The sequence below is a fragment of the Anolis sagrei genome, chromosome 1 (genome assembly GCF_037176765.1).
Source record: "Anolis sagrei isolate rAnoSag1 chromosome 1, rAnoSag1.mat, whole genome shotgun sequence".
NCBI classification, from domain to species: domain Eukaryota; kingdom Metazoa; phylum Chordata; class Lepidosauria; order Squamata; family Dactyloidae; genus Anolis; species Anolis sagrei.
Genome location: NC_090021.1, coordinates 250,829,246 through 250,845,336, shown reverse-complemented (window position 1 = coordinate 250,845,336; position 16,091 = coordinate 250,829,246). Strand labels below are relative to the sequence as shown.

Here is a 16,091-nt window from a genome sequence, read left to right as displayed (position 1 = left end):
TTATATTGAAATTTAATATAAAACATCTCCCCGCTAGCTGTGGCGAAACTCTTCAGGCGATCTAGGGAACCCATCCCAAACCGCAACCAGCTGAGACCGAAAACTAGATACTAGAACTCCAACTAAGACGCTAAAGGTCAATCTAAAGCAATTAAAGTAATTAACACCTACCCTTCTCACCAATCCGCCACCTGAGAAGCTTAATGTGAATAGAGCCAGCAGAAGGAGGGCCACGTGGAGCGGGATTACGCGGAAGAGACGCGGAAACCCTTGGAAGTCTCGGTGGGAAGTCTCGGAGGAACGCGCGATATCACACACACGAGAGGGAGGGGCGAGGAGGGTGAAGCAAATCGCGCGAGAGCCAAAGACCCCCTCAGCCAGAGCCAGAGAGAGGAGGGAAGAAAGGAGGAAGAAAAATTGGGTAACATACCCTACTCGAGCAGAGGAGAGACCTCAAAGAAACTAAGAGAGCGGAACAGAGAGAAGAGGGAAACGGAGAGTAAACGAAGAGCACGGCAAGGCAAGGATAAAGAGGGAAAGACCCGCGCGGGAAGCGGAAAACCAAGAGACGGTTCGAGGTAAAGACCAAACTACAGGAGTAACGAAAGGGAGGGGAGGAAAGAGGAGATTTAAAGGTGATTTAATTTAAAAATCTAAGAATCTAAGAACTGAAGTAAAGAGAAGAAATCTGAGTCAAAAGGGGGAGAACTGTAAACTGCAGAACAGCCCATCCTAGAGTGCAGAGGGCCGAAGAGACAGAGGCGATCTCTGGCAACTGCCCTATCCCCCCGGGCTTCCCCCGATCCATCAAACCTGCCAATCTCCCCCCTCCCATACCCTGAACTACCCTAACCCTTTGATCATTCCTTTCCTTCCCCCCCCCCCACCCTTCATCACCTCCTCTCTGGGGCGGACATCACAAAAATACGCCCAGCTAGCAAGCTAATCATAAAGGACTATAGCAAATTCTATTGAGAGACGAGATCTGAAGAGGTAATCAGAAAAATAAAAACCCCCACACCCCTCCACCTCCCCCTCCCCTTTTCTACCCAGAGGTGTAAATATTAACTGAGCGACCCTCACAATACTGAAAAACAATTATAACCTAGCAGGAAAAAGCAAGAACATTTACCTACGTGACCACCAAACTGAAAATGACGACACCAAAGGCAAAACTGGAAAAAACAGACAAAGACAACAGGGAAGTGAAAGACCCAAAGGAAGTTAAAGAAAACAAAGAACCCAAAGGTCAAACAAAAAAGGGCTCAACAACGGAAGAATCGTTAAACAAAGAGATATTAAGAGAAATCTTGAAGATTGCAGAAAAACAGAATGAATTGAAAGAAGACCTTAAAAGAATAGAAACAAAACAAGAAACACAACAAAAAAACCTTCAAGAAGAACTACAACTACTAAGGAAAGACCTCACATCCGAAGTTGGGACCCTAAAAGAAGAAATGAACAATATGGCCATAGATATAAAAAAAATCAAGGATGACAAAGTAAAAACGGAGAAAGCCCACACAGAATTAGATCAAAAAATTAAAAAATTAGAATCGGAAATCACAAAAACCAAAGAGTTGCAGGAAAAATTGGAAATGAAAGACCTAGAGTCCCAACTAAGATTCAGAAACATAATAGAAGAGCCTAATGAAGATATAAGACAAATAATCATCACACTGACAGCGACCATGCTCAACAAGGAAGAAAAAGACCTTGATTTGAAAATCGACAAAACGTATAGAATTACAACGAATTTCTCAAAGATAAACAAAACACCTAGAGACACAATAGTTCACTTTTCTAAAAAAAGAACACGTGAGGAGATTTTGAGAATTAACAGCAACACACCTCCAACATACAAAGACAATAAAGTGATTATTATGAAAGAATTCCCCCAGTCCATAATAGCCAAAAGAAGAAAATACTTCTTCCTTTCAGATGAACTTAAGAAGGCTAACATCAAGTTCAGATGGGAAAAACCGGAAGGATTAATGGTGTCATATAAAGAGCAAAAACACTGGCTGACCAACGAGGAGAAGGCGAGGGATTTCTATGACTATTATATGAAAGACCAAGGAAAACTACCAAGAGACCAGAGACTTCTGGGGGGAAAACAGTTGAAACGCCCCCTCAGCTCACCAGATAAGGACAAACACCATGAACCCAAGGCAAAGGAATCTAAAACCAAACCCTTGAACAACGGAAACGGACCAGGCAACACAGGACCAGCTCAGGAAGAGCAAGAGCAACACAAGAAAAATGAATGATTGTATGAGAGAAATAAAGATTTTCTGTAACAATGTCAATGGTCTTAATTCGCCTTTTAAAAGAAGGAACTTATTTGATAGACTTAAGAAAAGTAATTATGATTTGATCGCCTTACAGGAGACCCATATAGCGCATAGACACACCGCTCACTTAATAAATAAAGCTTTGGGGAAAGAATTCCATTCATCCGCAGCAGAAAAAAAAAGAGGGGTGATAATTTATGTGAGAGAAAACCTATCTCCAGAACTTGCATTCAAAGATCTGGATGGAAGGATAATCGGAGTAAAAATAAAACAGGGGAATAAAACTATTCTATTCTGTAATTTATATGCACCAAACGGCCCCAAAACAAAATTCATAACAGAACTGAACGAAAAAATTCATGAGACGGAGCATGACCATCTAATTCTTTTAGGTGACTTTAACGGGGTAATAAATAGTGACTGGGACAAAAGTAAAGCTGTTAAAAAATCCAGAGGGGATAAACTTAATACTCTACCGCTGAAGTTTCTGAGATTTAAAGAAGAATGGGACCTAGAAGACTCCTGGAGGAATTTAAACATCTCGGGAAGAGACTATACATTCTACTCTGGTCGCCACGATAGGTGGTCCAGAATAGATATGGTCTGGTCCTCAAAATCTATCAATCCACAGATCTCCAATATTAAAATCTTCCCCAGAGACCTGTCAGATCACTGCGCCCTAGAAATAATATTAAATCAAAGGAGAGAACAACCCAGATGGCGACTAGACAATAACCTACTTAAAGATGAAAAAGACATCGATTTGAATAAAAAATTGCTAAGAGAGTACTTCGAATTGAACGACACTCAGGATACTAGAACTGAAACCCTGTGGGATGCTTGTAAAGCCGTGATGAGGGGCCATTTTATAAAACAGAAGGCTAAAAAGAACAGAGCAAAAAACCAGAAACTAAGGGAGATCAACAAAGCATTAGAAATAGAGGAACAAAAATTCAAAAACAACGTGGAAGACAAGAAAGTAAAAAAAGAATTGGACCACCTCAGAAGACAGAAGTCATCATTGACAATAGAAGAATTAGGAAACCAACTACGGTTTATCAGGCAGAAAGAATTCCAACAGGCGAATAAGCCAGGGAGGTGGTTAGCTAGGAAGATCAGGAAGAAAAAACAAGAAAGCTATATCGTGAGAATCAAATCGACAAAAGGAGACGCCACCACAGACTCAGATATCATCGAGGAATTCTCCAACTATTACGAACAACTATACTCAGAGGACAAAATCAACAAAGATGAAATCATGTCCTATTTGGGAGCACAGAAACTGGGGAAAATAACAGACCAAGAGAGAGAAATACTCAATAAAGAGATCTCAGAAGAAGAGATCAAAAAAGCGATAAAAAGATCTAAACCAGCGAAAGCCCCGGGCCCAGATGGTTTCACGGCCTCGTTTTATAAAACAATGTGTGAGGAAATCACTCCGCACTTGAAAAAAGTCATGAATAAAGCTATGATGGAGAAAAAGATCCCTGACTCCTGGAACTCAGCAACCATTATCGTGATACCAAAGGAAAACGCAGATCCAACAGAAGTAAGGAACTATAGGCCCATATCCCTTCTTAACCTAGACTATAAGATATTCAGTTCGATCCTTGGTGAGAGACTGAAAACCTTCCTAGTCAAGTGGATAGGGGAAGAGCAGTCAGGTTTCCTCCCGGGGAGACATATGAAAGAGAACACAAGAAACATCATCGACCTGATGGAATATTACGACCTCCACCACCAGATAGAAGTCGCCTTCATAGCGGTCGATGCAGAGAAGGCTTTCGACAATGTCTGCTGGGAATTCTTTCATTCGATCCTGGAGGAAATGGACTTTGGCTTTAGTTTTATAAACGCGATAAGAGCAATTTACAACACACAAAATGCCACCCTTTGGATCAACAACCATCCATCAAGAAAGATTGCTATAAAGAAAGGGACCAGACAAGGCTGCCCACTTTCCCCACTCATATTCATCCTGACCTTAGAAATTCTACTCAGAAATCTTAGAACAGACAAATCCCTCCCCCAACTAAGCGCTGGGAAACAGGCCCTGAGATTCAGAGCCTTTGCGGACGATCTGATTGGTGTCATTGAAGAGCCAAGAAGATATGCTCAAACCTGGCTAGCAAAAATAGAGTCATTCGGGAAGCTGGCAGGCTTTAAAATTAACAAAGAAAAGACAAAGATCTTAACAAAAAACATAAATAAGACAAACCAGGAAAAACTTAAACAAGTTACAGGATTGCAAATAGTCTCAAAATTAAAATACTTGGGTATTTACATCTCGGCGAATAATGCAAATCTTTTTAAGAATAATTATACGCCGGTATGGGACAAAATAAAAAAAGACCTCAAGAACTGGTCCAATCTTAAGATTTCCTTGCTGGGAAGAATAAGCGTTGTCAAGATGAACATCCTACCAAGGCTTCTTTTCCTCTTTTCCAATCTCCCCATAATTCAAAGTAAAACCACATTCAACAATTGGAACAAAATAATACGATCGTTCATCTGGAACGGTAAGAAACCCAGGATAAAACATCTAAGTATGATTGATTCAACCAAGAGAGGCGGCCTCGGTCTACCAGACCTGGGCCTTTACCATGACGCCTGTGGAATATCCTGGATAAAAGACTGGATATTATTGGAAAAAGAAAGAATGCTAGCTCTAGAAGGCTTTAATTTGAGAATTGGCTGGCACGCCTATTTATGGCTAGACCAAGCCAAAAAGGAAAAAAACTTTAATAACCACGCAATCAGAAGACCTCTCTTGAAAATCTGGGAAAAATATAAAAACATCTTATACCTAGGGAAAATCCCCACATGGCTCTCCCCTATTGAGGCGGAACAAAGGAGATTATTAGGCTGGAGGAAATGGCCGACCTACAGAACCTCAACAATAAGAAAGGACAGAACCCTACAATTAAAAACGAAGGAAGAACTAACTAAGGAATTCAACTCACTCTCATGGCTCCAATACTTCCAGCTAAGGGAGCACTTCAATAGAGATCAGAAAAAAGGATTCCTGGAGAAAGACCGGTTCTGGGAAAAGATCCTAAAAACTGATAAGAAGAACATCACTACCATATATAATCTTCTATTAGAATGGGCAACAGAACAAGAAAAAATTAAAGACTGCATGGTCAAATGGGCCAGGAACCTAGGCAGGACGATTAGCCTTCACGAGTGGGAGCAAATCTGGACGAAAAAGATCAGATACATGTATGCCACTGTACTAAAAGAAAATTGGTACAAAATGTTCCATCGTTGGTACATAACTCCCCAAAAGATAGGCCAGATGTACAAAACAGCGAATAACAGGTGCTGGAAGTGTGGAGACCAAACCGGCACCTTCTTCCATCAATGGTGGTCCTGCCCCATTGCCCAGATGTACTGGAAAAAAATTAACAAAATCTGTGAGAAAATATTTAACATCAGGATTAATGAAAGAGCAGAATGTTACCTATTAGGTCTATTCAAAGAGGAATGGGAGTTAGCCACAAACGAAGATATCCTATTAACGTATCTTACATCTGCAGCGAGAATCGTATTTGCAAGAAAGTGGAAACTAAAGGAAATCCCGACAGAACAGGAATGGTTGGAGAAAGTCTTAGAGATAAAAGAAATGGACACGTTAACGTATGCTCTGAAAGAATCAAATGGCCGTCCCTTAAAAAGGACGGATTGGAACTTACTTAGTAAATTCCTGGAAGAAGAAAGAAAATAAATAGAGAGATGAGAGAGTGATTTAACTTAAGAGCTCTTTAGAAACACAAGGGACAGCCCTTCTACAAAAAGATATGAAGTTAACAAACCAATTCAAAAACGCGGTGTAAACGGAGACGGAAGTCAACCTCCCCCCAACCCCCCCCTCTACTGTCTCCCCTTCCCTTTCTCCACCCCCCCCCTCTAACCCAGTTTTTAAGCCTTTTTCTACAGTAGCGTGTGTATAACATTGTAAAATAAACTATAACCCCTACCTTCTACCCATCCTTTTTCCCCTACCCACTCCCCCCTCCCCTGATGTATGTTGTAATATGTCTGAAACTGCACTTTAATAAAAAATAATAAAAAAAAAAAGAGAAGAGCCACTCCAAGCCCTACAGGACCACCTCCTCCACCAGGTATAGCTTAACACCTCCTCCACCAGATATAGCTTATATCTCGTAGATTTTTTTAATAACAAAAGGGAAAAAATAATGAATTTCTTGTCAATTTATATTAGATACGACCCGAACCCCCCTTATAATTTTTTCAAAACAGGTTGTAATCACATGAGAAGTCATCCCTGTTAAAATTGTAAACAGAATTAAATAACACCGAGTAATTTCTATAGCAAATCTGGCAACTTACTCCTACCATTTTTGTTCTAGGAAGAGGTTTGTTTATATTTAATACTTGGCAGCTTTTGAAGAGTTCATATAACATGAATATGGAAGGTCGGGTGCCCCCCACATCATCTGAACATATGATGAAGTGCTCTGAACCCCCTTCTGTTTTTCTAAGCTCTGGGGACTTATTAAATTCAATACTATCAGCAGAATAAGAGTGCTTTTCACAATGAGCAGCTCATCAAATTATGACAGCATCCAATCCAGTGTTTACCAAGATCCTCCATATGACAGAATCCAATTGTCCGCATAGCTATAAAGTGCCTTCAAAGAACAAGATTGCTTTCCTTCTTGTTCAAAACCTGAACAGCTTACCCATAGAAATTTATTGAGTTTCTAACTACCTGTCAGGATTGGGAGTTAACCTAGATGAATGCAGATAGTCAAATCCATATTTACTAGCAGAGAGTTCACTAAATGATATATTATATTTCTAAAATACCTAAATAAGTAGGGCCAAAAAACCCATACCTTTTCAAAGATGAAAATTTTATTCTGAATGGCTGATAACAGTTTCTTTTCTAACCAATAATGTAACCAACATAATTTCTATGTCCCAACAAGACAATTGCTATTTCCAACTTAAAACAAAATAAACCTTTCTGTCAACCCAAAAAGTTGGGCAACAAATATGAATCTTGTACTTTTTAAAAAATTGCATAAAAGCAATAGTACTGTGCAGCAATTTTCTACTCTTAGGCTCTTCTGAGGAAAGTATTCCTGGTTTATTGGGGAGATACTGCCAGAATAGGAATTTATCTTTAAACCCATGGGCTGTTTATCAGTGGTTAGATGTGCTCCAGGCATGCATGTCCTTCAAAGCTGCTCAGCAAATACTGCCCACATGTTCCAAAATGCAGTCACTTTACTAATTATACACATCACTCCTGTTGGACCTCAAGCAGACAAAAGGCCTTCAGACTCATAATTGCTCTGAAGTGGCATGGATGTTAGACTGGATATCCAAGTTCCTCTAAGGATTCATTTTCTCCATGCTACTTCTCCAACATGCTAAGGTATCCCTTCAGTTCAGTGGTGTCAAAGGGGCTTCCACACTTTGACCTCAAATTAGCACAAACATTCTCAAGTGGATTTACATTGTCTCTGCATTTTTCCTATTTAAAAAAAACCCTGTGGAATTTTTTTTTAAAAAAAAAAACTCTTGAGTTGAAAATGTCATAAAAATTCTTTCTTTAGGTACAGTCAGTAAAAATTGCACAAGTAGACTAAAATGCTCCAGCTTTTAGAATACTCGATATACAAGTATGGTGATCACAGTTATGTCAAAATTTGTCAAATCCTTTGTATTAGGGGAAATATTTCAACTTCTAATAATTTCCACAGAAAGTTTAAAAATGACAATACAAGGGCATTCTGGATGTGAGGGAGGATGGGGAGTGAAGGGATGCTATTTTTAATATGGTATCTTGTTATAATATTAATATAAGAATTGTTAATAGGTAAGGAGCCCCCAGTGGCACAATGGGTTAAACCCTTGCATCAGCAGAACTAAAGACCAACAGGTCACAGGTTCGAATCCAGGGAGAGCGTGCATGAGCTCCCTCTGTCAGCTCCAGCTCCCCATTTGAGGGCATTAAGAAGCCTCCCACAAAGATGATAAAACATCAAAACATCCAGACGTCCCCTGGGCAATGTCCTTGCATGCGGCCAATTCTCTCACACCAGAAGTGGCTTGCAGTTTCTCAAGTCGCTCCTCACACACACACACAAAAATTGTTAATAAGTAATTTGTTGAATTGTGAGTCACCTTTTTATCTTGAGGTTTTTAGTTCTATATGTTTTAGCCTTGTTGTAATCCATCTTGGTTTCATGTCAGGAGAAAGACATAAATATAAATAAATTCAACAAATAAATAAATGACATTCTATTATAACATGATACAAATCTAAGGTGCATTCAGAGAAATTCTTCTCCTTCTAGGTTTTTTTTTAAGAGGAAGGCTTTGCCTATGAAGAAAATGCTGTTAATGCTAATGCTGCTAGTGAGTGCAACTTGGCTAAAACTTCCCGAATGCAATGCCTTTGCATTACTTTGGATGTAATTACAGCACTTGTCTAGTTATCAACACTCTTGGTGGAAGGAAGGACCTAGAAAACTGCCCTTCTGTTTTCTTTCTTTACTGAAGTTTCTGTGCCTCCTTAAGCAAACTTAACGGAGACTTACTGAAAGCTTTCTGAAATCATTCTTGAAATACGATGCATAATCTCCTGAGATTAACTCTGTGACAAAATTTAAATGCAAGTTTAATTTGGCACCTTCCACTTAACTGATTCCAAACACATAAAAATGCTTCAGTTAAGTACTTAAGATGACATTTAATTGGTCTCGAATATGATACCACTCTGTATAAAATCTTTGTGCTGCTTAAAAACTTTAATCACTGCTTTTCAAGCAAGGCTAGATTTACCCTCCACTAGCATCTTGTAGGCATATAAAAGCTTTAAAGTGGTACCAACCCAAGGAAAAAAGTGTATAGTTACTCTTATAACTTCTCTGTAACTTCTGCTTGGGAACAGCACTTTCATTTGGAAAGGCTTCTATAAAAAGATCCAGTAAAATGGTATTGGGGGCAGGCGTGTTACGTCTAATTATATGAATAAGCTGCTGGGGAAATAATGCATTATTCCTTGCCTCTGAACGAGGCATACCAAAATCTATGTAGTGTTATAGCATCACTTTCTTTTTTGCATAGTCCAAACTCCATCAGTTCATTGTGCAGAGATGGTTCAAGACATTATTTTGTGTGCATTTATGTGTCTTTTATTCTGAATGTTTTGGGATATTTATCATTTCCTTGTCCTTTACTGGACTATTGGCCATTTAATAAGCTTGACATATCAAAGAATCAGGCTGGCTCTACATTGTAGGATGAATGCAGTTTGACATCACATTAACTACCAAGGCTCAACACTATGAATCCTGGGATTTGTAGTTTGGTGAGTTGCTAGCTATATTTGGCAGAGAAGACTAAAAATTTGGTAAAACTGCAATTCTCATGATTCCATAGCATTAAGTTATAGCAGTTACAGTGGTGTGAAGCTCCTTACTTCTACAGTGTAGATGCACCCATAGTTGATACTGCTTTTTCCTTAATGGACAATTATGATTTGAAGATGCGTCCTGTTAAATCTGAAGAAAAGAGGAAAAGCACCATTCAGTCATAGTTTCAAATGAAACTATGACATTATGCAAGCAGTAGCCGCTGGTGGCGTAATGGGTTAAACCCTTGTGCCTGCAGGACTGAAGACCAACAGGTCAGAGTTTTGAATCCGGGGAGAGTGCAGATGAGCTCCCTCTGTCAGCTCCAGCTCTCCATGCAGGGACATGAGAGAAACCTCCCACAAGGATGGTAAAACATCAAAAACATCCAGGCATAGCCTGGGCAATGACCTTGCAGATGGCCAATTCTCTCACACCAGAAGCGACTTGGAAGTTGCTTGTGACACAAAAAATAATGCAAGCAAGGATGTGGACTATTTTAGGACTAGAACTCCCAGAATACTCCAACTTGACATAGCCCCAAAACCTGATGTTTAGGCAGAAAGCAATGGTCCCTTCCAGACCTTTGAAACATTTTTGTGCCTACACATTATGGAATAAACATGAACACCACTGGATCCCGTTATGTGCTTGAATGCATCCTCTATGTATACCTTGGTGGTGGGTGCTGGATTGTGTGTTGCACCATATTGTCTAGCAAAAGGCAAGCAGGACCACAATACAGTGTCTGTAGTATTCCCCTTTGCTCCTACATCTTGCTCAGGAGTCCATCCAAAAGCTGCTCCTGAGCACCAAAATATCTTGCAAAGATTGATTTGATTTGGAAGACTGTAGTGGGTGGTGAAAATGGGCAACCCGTCGCCCTGTAGGCTGGTAGAAGCCTTTTCTCTATGCTAAAAGTCTTCTTTGGACTCCTGCTACTGTTTTTGTCTCTTCAGAGTTCAATCTCACTATCCTACCAGCCCATAATGCATACTGAGATTCTGAATATTTAAATTTTGTGGAAGTGAAAAGTCCTGCTCTGTCAGCTATAGAGAGCAACTGCATTAGATATGTATGTGAGGACAGGAGGGAGAACTGCATAGTTTTCAAAACATTTTGCCATATTATGTCACCCATTTTGCTGGCTAGTGTGGGTTGTTGTCCCATTATGGAACAGAAGTCCAAGAAGACACTGAATACCTCCTTGCTCCAAGTCTGAAAAAGTATTTACAATGGCATAATCCCTGGTTATGCCAATGTAAATGATTCAGTGAATTTTGATTTATTATTCTTGGAATCCTCCTGTGGGAGCTGCCATCCAAAAGAAGTAACTTTTCCAAGTTTGTTTTCGAATATTGAAAGGCTTGCTGAAATATTGGATGATGAAAGGGCTGTTTAAAAGCAGTGGGGAGCAACCCTGTAATATAACTTCTAATATCAGTCGCCCCATGGCCCCCGATCCCAAAGCAACATTTCCACTCCAGCATTGCTATTACTGGCGACTTGGCAGGGAAACTTCTCTCTAAAAGTATTTTAGTGCTTGCAACTGATGGTAAGCCATATTTTATCTATCTAATGTGTAATTTAATAAGCCTGTGCGCAATTATTTGAATTAATTGGAAGATGTGTAAGAGCTTTCTGTTGTAATGCACTTTTGCAGTCATCTTTAAATGCACATTTATATCTACTGATCTATAAATATTTGAGGTATATTTATGCAAATTGGAGATACTTCCAAGGCACTATAGATAGTTTGCAAGGGTGTTTATAGTGCAAATCTGCCCTGAGTGCATCGAGTGCTGTATTTTAAACAGAATTATTGAGGTTTATATTAAATTTTGTGTGTGTTTTGAGAAGCCTTATATTTTGTTCCAAAAACATGGTTTCTTGTAAATGCAAATTATGTCCAGCAACGACTGGCACGTTCGGTTTGAAAATGAGAGACTATAATAAGCCAAATGTTGGCATTGCCCTTTGGAATTTGCCTCAGTTTGTCTTTTCAAATGAAAGTCTGGGAAGGGCCTCTCTGTGATCCTATTGACTACAACTAAGATTACCTAACCAAGGGAGCAATGAAACCAGGAATTAGAACTTGTCTGTCATTTTATCTCTTTATTGTAGGGTCTGGGAACATTTGGCCCTATAGCTGTTGTTGGACTCTGGTATTATTCAACCTGAGCCAGCATGACTAATGGCCATGGATGATGGGATTTGTAGTTATTGTACTTTTTATGTGCACAAAAATCTAGCGGTCTATAGTTTTATATTCTGCTGACTTAAGATATTGTTTTATGGCACAATTGCTGCATTGTTGCATGTTATGTTCTTAACAGACTGGCCGTGTCCCAGAAAATAATGGTCAAGGGACAGTTTACAAGAACAATCGATTAAATAAATAAATAGTCCAATAACATCTAGTGAGTCATGGGTTCTACACCTCAAGTTACAGTTTATTAACTTTTTCTCTGTCTCCTTTATTTGGGCTTATTATACTAGTACTATACAATACCATTATTATATGTTGGAATTCTGATATAATTAGGAAAAAATCTATAATTTACATTGAAAATGAAGATTATTTTGCCTCAGCCGTCAGTGGTTAACTTGCTTCTTCCCTTCCCCTGCTTTCCTTGTGTTGCCAATAGACAAATGCATATTGGTAAAAGAGGAAAGGAAGGAGGAAAGGAAATATGGATATGGAGGCAGAAGGGTAGTGACACAATTATAGCACTGCATTTCCACTTTAACTATCCTGGTGACATCCTATAAAATCATGTTTATAGGAAGGCATTTAGAGTACTTGGCCAGTTGTGGTGTTTTCCAAAGCTTGCATGATGGAGAATAAGTTGTTTGGGTATAAGAAGAGAGAGAATTACCAACTAGCATCCATAAGTGAGAGCACAAATAGGTAAAACAAGAAGCTTAACGATAAGAGGAGGAAACACATTTGCTTTGGATGCTGTATGTCGTTTTCTGGTCATTTGACAGATTTTTGCAAAATTTAATTCTGTCCCATAACCATACTAATACATTGGATGAGAACACAGAAGTGGGCCTTCTTGGTAGCTGCTCCCAGGCTCTGGAGTCCCCTTCCTAGACAGGCCACTTCCTTAGCATGCTTCTGTCAGAGTGTGAAGCCTACCCACTCACCCAAGATTCACTGTAAATTTATTGTTTTCAGGGCATTTAATAAGATGCTGTATTATTGATATTCATTTGTTGTTAATTGGTATCCTTTTAAATGGCTTTTAACACAAGCAGCTGTTAAATCACTGAGCTGCTGAACTTGCTGACTGAAAGTTTGGTGGTTCGAATCCAGGGAATGGGGTTTATTTATCATGTCAGGGGCAGACCAAACAGTTGCAATTGCATTTTTTAACAGAACAAACAAACAAAACACAAGGTTTGCAAGCTTGGTAGTTGATTAAATGTCCTTTGACCAGTAGCTGGCCACTTGAAGTGCCTCTGGTGTTGCTGCAAGGAGGTCCTCCATTGTGCATGTGGCAGGGCTCAGGTTGCATTGCAGCAGATGGTCAGTGGTTTGCTCTTCTCCACACTCGCATGTCATGGGTTCCACTTTGTAGCCCCATTTCTTAAGATTGGCTCTGCATCTCATTATGCCAGAGAGCAGTCTGTTCAGCGCCTTCCAAGTCGCCCAGTTTTCTGTGTGCCCAGGGGGGAGTCTCTCATTTGGTATCAGCCATTGGTTGAGGTTCTGGGTTTGAGCCTGCCACTTTTGGACTCTCGCTTGCTGAGGTGTTCCAGAGAGTGTCTCTGTAGATCTTAGAAAACTATTTCTTGATTTAAGTCGTTGATGTGCTGGCTGATATCCAAACAGGGGATGCGCTGGAGACGTCACTGTCTTGATCCTTTCACTATTGATTGCTACTTCCCGGCGGATGTCAGGTGGTGCAATACCGGCTAAATAGTGTGTAGGGCGCAGACACCCTGTGATAATGCAGCATGTTTCATTAAGAGCCACATCTACTGTTTTAGCGTGGTGAGATGTGTTCCATACTGGGCATGCGTACTCAGCAGCAGAGTAGCATAGTGCAAGGGCAGATGTCTTCACTGTGTCTGGTTGTGATCCCCAGGTTGTGCCAATCAGCTTTCGTATGATATTATTTCTAGCGCCCACTTTTTGCTTGATATTCAGGCAGTTCTTCTTGTAGGTCAGGGCATGGTCCAGAGGGACTCCCAGATATTTGGGTGTGCTGCAATGTTCCAGTGGGATTCCTTCCCAGGTAATCCTCAGAGCTTGGGATGCTTGCCTGTTTTTGAGGTGAAAAGCACATGTCTGTGTTTTAGATGGATTAGGGATCAGCTGGTTTTCCCTCTAATAGGCAGTAAGAGCACCTAGAGCTTCGGAGAGCTTCTGTTCAACCATCTCAAAGCTCCCTGCTTGAGCGGTAATAGCACGATCATCTGATATGGCCAAAGTACTTCATCTTTGCTTCTAATATCTTTCCCTCCAATGAGCAATCGGGCTTTATTTCTTGAAGTATGGATCTATTCTAATTTTGGTAAGCTGCCCTTAGTCCCAGAGCTTACAAAAACCAGGCTATATTATAATAGCAATGACAATGATGATCATAGCTGTGGTGGTGGAGGAGGAAATTATTATGGGAGATTGGGTGAAAGCTTTGGATGAAGCAACTGAGATTGCCAATGGCTGGTCATGGACTTCATTGGTGGAATGAGATTCAAAAAGGAATCAATCCCAGTCTCTTACCCCCCCCCCCCCCCCGCCGCACATTTGTTCTTTCACTGCCAGTGATAACTGACCTTACTAAACTTGTACTTTCTTCACATAGTTCTGTAAGGGAAAGCTCTCACCTAACAAGACACTGACTCAATTTTGAAATAACTTAAATTGGAATGTAAGGCTGTTTCTCAGTGGGATTTGTGCAAGTGCTGAGTACTGTCCTGGACAGCCGTTCTTATGAGCCAGGGTTTACCTTTGTTAGCTTGCCACCAAATCTACTGCATTTAATTGCATATGAAATTTGGACTTGATCATACCAAGCAGGCTTTTTGGCTTTGAAAGAAAAAACATCCTTAAATCTTTGTTAAGCGCAGAGCATTTGGGGTGAAATTACCTGTGCTGAAACTACAGCCTTCTCTTTGACACTCTGGAAAAAAAAAAAGCTCAAAGATAACTCATAAAACCAGACCTCCAGAGAGTATGTGTGCAGTGGCTCTATAACACAAGGCTGGCACTTTGGCTATTAGGCTGCACAATCTGTTGTGTCTTTCTCTGGGAATTCACAGGTATTAAAGGAACTACAGGATGTGGCTTCACTTGCAGCTCTCTGAGCTGGTCTGTATTGAAACGATTTGAACTCTTGTGTGATAGTATTCACAGAACACAAACATATACATGGACATAGTCATATTAATATCAATGGATCTACAGTGGTTGGAAATTCGCCCAGAATTTAAATATTTAAATATTACTCATTGTTTGTGCATATTGGATTACTTTTTCACTGCAGTACATTTCACATTGTGTGAAGAAGAAATGAAAGCATTTCCCATTTTATAAGAGGAGTAATGAGAAATAATAACAATAACAATAATAATCTTTTTTGTACCCTGCCACCATCTCCCCAAAGGGACTCAGGGCAACTCACAGAAGCACTCCAAGTGCCACATGCAGGCAACAATACATAAGTATAAATACAATGATATAAGTATAATCAATAGGGCATAAAATATCATTAATAAAATTACAGAAATCTGAAAATTATAAAATTCCTAAAACGCAGTAGAATGCCTCCTTGCCATGAAAACTCCTTTCCTACTGCCACTTCCATGCCCTAGTCAACGAATTAATCTATCAGTCTCATATGATGCAATCTCTTTTGTTCTGATTCACGTGACACAGAAAATTCCAGGGATGTCCTGAATGGATTTCATTTGCTGCTGCATTTGTCTTAATGGAATGTGCCACATGGCACCACTTAATCTCCAAGAAATGTTGGACCAGCTGGTTGAAAGTTATCAACAGGAAAACCATTGTGGTGGAGTTTTCCATAACTAATTAGGAAAGCACAACCTGTCCCAGGTCTGGTCCATGAAATCTCTCCAAGATGACTGGGGGATTTTTGAAAGGCTTCTTCTGCCTTGTAGTCATGGAGAACAACTAATAACCCAAACTGTAAGCTAAGAATATCAGTTCTTAGCTTACTTTCCTAGGAGCATTGTAGGGTTGTTTAAAGCATCATAAATTATACATGTACTGGGTAACTTTGGGCTTCACACAAAGTAAAATCTCCTGTAAGAAGAAATCTTGTAGATCTATCATCATTGTTGTCGTCATCATCATTGCCATCATCATCCCCAATATTTACTGGTCTACAGCTTCTAGATTGCTTCAGTTAGGATGGTCATAAGACATGGA

General features: G+C 39.9%; 1 protein-coding gene across 1 annotated transcript; it reads left to right on the top strand.

Annotated features, from left to right (window-relative positions):
* The first annotated feature begins 1,154 nt into the window (after window positions 1–1,154).
* LOC137096719 (uncharacterized protein PF3D7_1120000-like) lies at window positions 1,155–2,270 on the top strand. The gene has a single exon (XM_067466721.1). It carries the CDS (start codon window positions 1,155–1,157, stop codon window positions 2,268–2,270), a length of 1,116 nt encoding a protein of 371 aa, XP_067322822.1.
* The last annotated feature ends 13,821 nt before the right edge of the window (window positions 2,271–16,091 follow it).

Excerpts from the sequence above, each read along its gene's own strand:
- LOC137096719 (XM_067466721.1), top strand. The coding sequence starts at position 1,155 with ATGACGACACCAAAGGCAAAACTGGAAAAAACAGACAAAGACAACAGG.